General features: G+C 40.6%; 1 protein-coding gene across 1 annotated transcript in view; it reads left to right on the top strand.

The window, feature by feature from the left end:
* The window catches only part of LOC106533619 (sodium channel protein type 2 subunit alpha), a gene marked incomplete at its 5' end in the record, with an annotated part of 94,255 nt that overhangs the window by 14,176 nt on the left and 73,605 nt on the right, over window positions 1-6,474 (top strand). The window contains 3 exon segments of the mRNA XM_014029990.1: window positions 176-267; window positions 4,359-4,610; window positions 5,575-5,638. Coding sequence (XP_013885444.1) covers window positions 176-267; window positions 4,359-4,610; window positions 5,575-5,638 — 408 coding nt within the window.

The raw sequence follows: 6,474 nt of genomic DNA, 5'->3' as shown, positions 1-6,474 counted from the left end.
CCCCCACCTCCCCCTTCCCTCCAACGACCCTTCCTTGTTGTCTTGTGGCCTTGCGTGTGGGTGCCTGACCTTGTGTATTTTTTTGCGCGTGTGCGTGCGTGTTCCCCCTACCCCCCAATCCAAAATGCCCTCCCTCCTTGTCCCCCTTTGCCCCGCCCCCTTCGTTCCCTTACAGATATGTCACAGAGTTTGTGGACCTGGGCAATGTCTCAGCACTGCGAACCTTCAGGGTTCTGCGAGCTCTGAAAACAATATCGGTCATCCCAGGTGAGAGAGCTACCCAGGCCCCCGTAGATTTAACTCCAACGCTAACGGCTAACATCCAAACACATGAACCCCACTCCCGCACCCCACTCCCCCCCACCCCCACTTTTCAGCTCATCTCACTAGCTAAGCCTGATGACGCTTATCGCCGTCCCTCATGCTGCCTTCGTCCCAAGGCCAGTAAAAGCTGGAATCTGGCTCCAATCTGCACAGATTGACGGGATTCGTAGCTTTTAGATACATCCTTTCAGGCAGAAACTCTTTTTTGGTTGAAATCTACTCTTGCCTTGGGGTTCTTCCAAGTAGATTTTGTGCACTATTTCTTTTTTTCCTTTTTGCATGAGACATTGCAAAAGCCGATTTTCTTGTGGCAAGCTGTTACGTGTGTGTGTGCGTTACTGTGTTTTCCCGTGCATGTCTCGTTCAYTGTTGTGTGTTTTTAATGGAAAAACAAAATGACATGGTGACAATAAAAAACTGTTATTGGCTTATTATTTAAAAATCACCTGATGATCATTTAGTTTTACAGCTGTTAAATGACTTAAAGTCTGAGTAAAGGAGAAAAACAAAACACTGGGATTTATCACATTGCAGACGCAGACAGTACTGATTTCAGCTTAATGAAAAACAACATTTGAAAACTCAGCAGGAGTTTCTTATCGAGCAGTGGTGAGCATACTTCTGCTTCTGCAAATAGCAAAGCTAAATTTACTTTATCCTGCCTCTTCTCTAACACACTTTGATTTTAAGAAAAATTATGAACATGTACATTAAAGATAAATAAAGAAAATAAAAAAATACGTTAGTAAATAAATAATAAATAAAAAACTWTTTTGTTAAGAAACTGGAAACTGTGGCAGACAAATTAGTTTCCACTAACAACTTCCCAGGAAGCAGTGGTGGGAACAGTTCTGATATTTTACTCATTTTAAGTGCAATGAATTAGCATTTAGTATTAGCATAGATAACTTTGGAATCCATTAACAGCCCATTTAGGTTTTGATAGCAGTTTCCCAACAAACTGGTGGACACAATTCTGCTAATAGCAACACTCATGTTTTGTTTAGCTTATTAGCATTTTTTGCTCACCTTGGAAACTTAGTGGTCCAATTAGATAAGAAATGGTGGGCGCAGTTACTCTAAACCTATAATAGCTTATAGCTGAAACAAAACACTATTTGTTTTGTGCTAATTTAAGAAATCCTTAGCAGACAATTTAGCTTTTGCTAACGGTTTCACAACAAGCATTGGTGGGCACAGTTCCACTAATCTGCTAAAACATCTGTTAGCAAAGCTAACTTTTCATTTAGCATGTTAGATTTTTTTTWAAAAATTGGAAACCATTAACTTAGCATTTAGCTTTGCTAATGGTCTCCCAACAAACTGGTGGGAACAGTTTTACTAATTTGCTAACAGCTAATAGCAGAGATAACTGTTTTGTTTAGCAGATTAGGATTTGTATTAGCTACGGGACCCGTTAGTGGTGGGCACAGTTATGCTAATCTGCTAATAATGAAGCAAACGTTTTGTATAGTGGATTAACGTTTTAACGTTAGCAGGCCAATGAGGATCCTCTCTCAACCTTTTTTTTAAAAGACGAGTCACATGACCATGTCTGCGTCAAACTCCACCGGGAGGACCACATGACTCAGGATCCATTCATCTTCCCCACATGGAAGGAGTATTTTTTGTCAATATATATGGTTCTCAATGACGTCCTCATCCGAGCTATTTTTTACCCTTCGCGCCCCGTTTGTGGGCTAGCATTTATCTTGTAGCAATAAAGCCAGTATGGGAGAAAAAAGCAAGGGGAAAAATGGAAAAAGGCCGCTGAACAACGCAGACGAGCATGACCAGGATAATAATACATAGTATTTAAAATGTGCCTTTCAGGACACCCGTGAATCTACTAGATAATAAATCTAAATCAATGTATTTAGCTTTATTGAAAGTAGCGATCCTTACGAGCTGCTGAAGTCTGCAGAGCCGACACACAGGCTGTGTTGACATGACTCTGTGTGACTTTCTCTGATATTATTAGTAACTATATCTTACATACTCCAAATGGGTACGTACTGCATAATACGGAGCTTTTTGTGATTATAATCTGATGCTGTCAATGTATCCTACGTTTGTGTTGACAAGGGTAGATTGCACAGTATTCGAAACACCTTTCTGTTCATAGTYCACACAACCTTCTTATTTTTAAGGTAACTGACATACTACGCGGTCACTAACCGTGGCAGGAGTGATCTGAACACACTCTGGAATCCCAAGGAGGGTGAAATCTTTGTGGTTGATTATCGCCAGCCTCAAAATCACGTGGCTTTGCCAACAGTTCTGCTACTTTGCTTGGTGTTTTTACAACGTCTGTTTTTTTTTAAAAGCGTGTTTCTCTGCCACATGAGTAGCACAGCTTTGTAAACAACTCCAATGCAAACTTGCTCCATGACTACTAAAACAAATTATAAAAAAATACTACATAAAGAATATAGACTGTAGACCGTAGACTAATCCCCTCTTCCGCATTCGCGCCCACAAATATGGTGATTTGATCACCTGACCTGCAGGTCGCTACGTCATTTGAGAACCATCTAGTCCCAAGCTAAGATGCTAGCTAATGGGACCAGATGAATTTGACCACAAAAAGTCATGGACTTAAAGTCTACTCCAAACATTTAACTAAAGGTAAAAGACCAACACTGAACCACCCAGATCATATCCCTGCACTGTCTGTCGATAAACAGATACAGTAAACCTTATTGTTTTTACTTTAGCCTACTGTTAGCTTCACTCGTAGCATCTATGTTAGCCTCGCTCATATACAACGCTCCAATCCTGCACTCTACTGCAGTCAGTCCAGCATATTTTCAGTCATCTAGGATGTAGAAGTTAGCCTTTGCAAACTAGCAATTAGCTCATCGGTCTAATCAGAAATTAGCATTTTTTTATATTGAGGTTGTTTAAGGAGTTACATTAAACAGGTATAAGATATTAATTGTTCAAAACTTTACTTCTTTTAACTCCATTATTCTGTAAATCTCAGTCGTTTTTTAATTTTCTCATGCATACAGCGTGTTTGCACTCAAACATCTGGAGTGGCTTTACTCAGACTTTAACCCGGCTTAGCTCTGTTTATGTGGCATTGCAAAGCAATGCGCAAGCAGTGCAAGAACATGCTGGTGTCTTCCTACAGGAACAAATTTGTGTCTAACATGGTACCATTACAACAAGGATGAGTGTGGCTTTCAAAGTATCAAAGCAGAAGATTTTATTTACTATGCATGGAGATTAAAGGTTGTTTATAACCCACTGCAGAGCTTTAAACTAAAATAATCTGTTGACCTGATGGAGTACCACACCCACATTTAGCTCAGTTATCTGTAAATTTCACTGAGTTGGAGCCATTTTTGTGTGGACTCTGAAAATTTAGTCCAAATGATTACTTATTTGAAAACATTRGATTAAATGCTGTTCAGTGGCTCATGAGGTATTTTGCCAACAAACAGAGTTGATTCCCACCAGTAACGACAATGTTGGGGTTCACCTTTGGCTACTACCACACCAAATTTTAGCTCGGTGGTTTACCAGAGGTGGTCCACGCATGGGCCAGCACCACGTAAACCAAAAAAACAGTGCCATCATTGCAAGAACTGGCCCACACCTGTCTGCTTGCACCACATTTTGAGACAGCTGAAAATCTCCAAATTAAAGCCAAATTCATCTTCCACTTTCTTCAACGTCCTTGTTGTTGTTGTTGCTGTGTTTACACAAATAAAACACCAACATGTCCTCACTGGTTTTATTTCACACGACGGAGCTGCAACTGCAACGAAACAGATCTCRTTTAAAGTGTTGCAGTGATTTTCTCGCCCCGCCCCTTTTTTAGTTTCTGAAACCAAACCGATGTTTTGATCAGAATTAGAACTCTGGGCTGAAAATGTTGCTGTGCATTTTAAGCAGCCAACTTTGTCAGCTTGCTTCCTGTATGACAAACATCTCATACATGGAGCTTCTTCCCTGCTGGTTTTAGCATGCAGTAATCGCTCTTCCATGTCCCTGTCCTTCACCCCGACACCCTCTGTCCCGKTCAGGCTTGAAGACCATCGTGGGCGCCCTGATCCAGTCGGTGAAGAAGCTGTCGGACGTAATGATCCTCACTGTCTTCTGCCTCAGCGTCTTCGCCCTGATCGGCTTGCAGCTCTTCATGGGCAACCTGAGGCAGAAGTGCATGCGCATCGTGAACCACGACAACAGCAGTGACGTCAACGCCACCGCCGCCAACGACACCAGCCTGCTGGGCCTCAACGCCACCTTCAACTGGACCGAGTACATCAGCGATGAGAGTGAGTAAAACGACAGGGTTAACTAGGGTCAAGCTGGCGCCTGACTCATGAGCTGGCTGGTAGGGCAGCAGTTGTTGTGTTAGAGGAGCCATGATATGGAGTGACAGCGACGCTGTGGAGCGAYCTCTCCAACATGGGCTGGTAGGAGAAGGTTGAGAAGATGTGCAGTGACAAACTGATGTAGTGTCAGAGAGAGATGATTAAAAGGACGTTGTTATGGAGTGCGACGTCTAAACAGCATCAAATGTTGTTTGCAGTCAGACAAAATGGATGTAAGGTCCTGCTAACGCAGGGGTGTCAATCTCATTTTCACTGAGGGCCACATGAGCGTTACGGTGGCCCTCGAAGGGCCACTTGTAATGAGCTTTAACATTTCATGTTTAACTTTGACTAAACAGAGTTTTAACATGTCCTCTTTTAAACACTGATAAGAACTAAGTGTACGATTGGCTAAATCTGTAATAAATACAGAAATATTATTAAAAATAAAACAAATYAAGTTTTAATCACTGATGAGTTTCTGGCTGCATTATGGCAGATTTAGTTTATGTTTCATGGTGACTTTAAAGCAGCTTATTTTCAGACATTAGTACTGAGCTTTACAACTAACTTGCTCAGTTACTTCAAGCCAACAGCTCAGGAACAGGAATTTATTAAATTATTTTTATTTCATTTATTTTATTAAATTAATTTTGCTGCATTTAACCATCAATTTAAAGTTTACCATTGATATAAGAAACAAATTTCATGCTAAGTAAAAAAAAATATTTATTTTTGGGAGGGACCCTCCCCCCCAGTGGGCCACACGGGAGTCACCCACGGGCCACATTTGGCCCACAGGCCTTATATTTGACACAAGTGCTCTAACGTCACGTAGAGAACATGCGTGTGGACATGAAAAAGCCACATGTTGTGCCTCCTCCTCTGCTGTGACTGACCTCCTGTTTGTCTTCCTCTTCTTTAGGTAATTATTATTACCTCCCTGGCCGCAGGGACGCTCTGCTCTGTGGAAATGGCAGCGGCGCGGGGTAAGGCTCGACATGTTTTATTTATACGACCAATTAAAAGCACTGCACAGCTCAGCGTTACAAAATTAGCGTCGACTGTCATTACCAGGCCAAACTGAGTGGCTTGGAGCCTCATTTACTCCTATTATAACTCCAGCAGGTAACTGGAGTTGGACAATTTTTAGTTTTAATGATGCAGTGTGAAAATATCTTCCCTTTGATGATTTCTGTTTATTAATCCAAAAACTGTCAACTCTAAACTAAAAGGTTTGGTTCAGAGTGATCGTTGACTGCTGTCACATGTTGGTCTTCATATGTTGTTTTTCTCTGTTCTACTAAAAGTTGTTGTTTGTGACACGTGAAAACTCCTAATTACATAAAAATGTGTTTATTATATTTTACACTAAAGCGCGTCATCATTTTGTTACTGACACAATGCATTCTGGGGGCAATGATGATGCTGAGGGTTGGAGACTAAAATATAAAGTCATCTTGGAATGGGTCGGGGTTGGATAGAGGGCGGAGTCGGACGTCCAGTGGGCGTGGTCACGGCTTGTAGGGAATGTGATCAGATTGCGGGCGGAGTTGGACAGCAAGCAAGCAGCGGTTCTGAAAAAATGGTGGAACCAAAAAGGTTGTTTTTACGTTTTATAATTATAGACTAACTTTTTTTTATTAATTATATACAAGGTTTATGTATATATCAGTGAAATAATGTAGAAAAAAACATAAAATATAAACTAACCAGGATGAAAAAGTATGTTTTTAAATATTTTTTTATATTTATAAATAACTATTTATTTTCTTTTTATTTATTATATATTTTATGAATATATGAGTGAAATAACGTTAAAAAA

Source organism: Austrofundulus limnaeus, unplaced genomic scaffold, assembly GCF_001266775.1.
Source record: "Austrofundulus limnaeus strain Quisiro unplaced genomic scaffold, Austrofundulus_limnaeus-1.0 Scaffold983, whole genome shotgun sequence".
NCBI lineage: Eukaryota > Metazoa > Chordata > Actinopteri > Cyprinodontiformes > Rivulidae > Austrofundulus > Austrofundulus limnaeus.
This window is presented reverse-complemented; position numbering and strand designations above follow the sequence as displayed.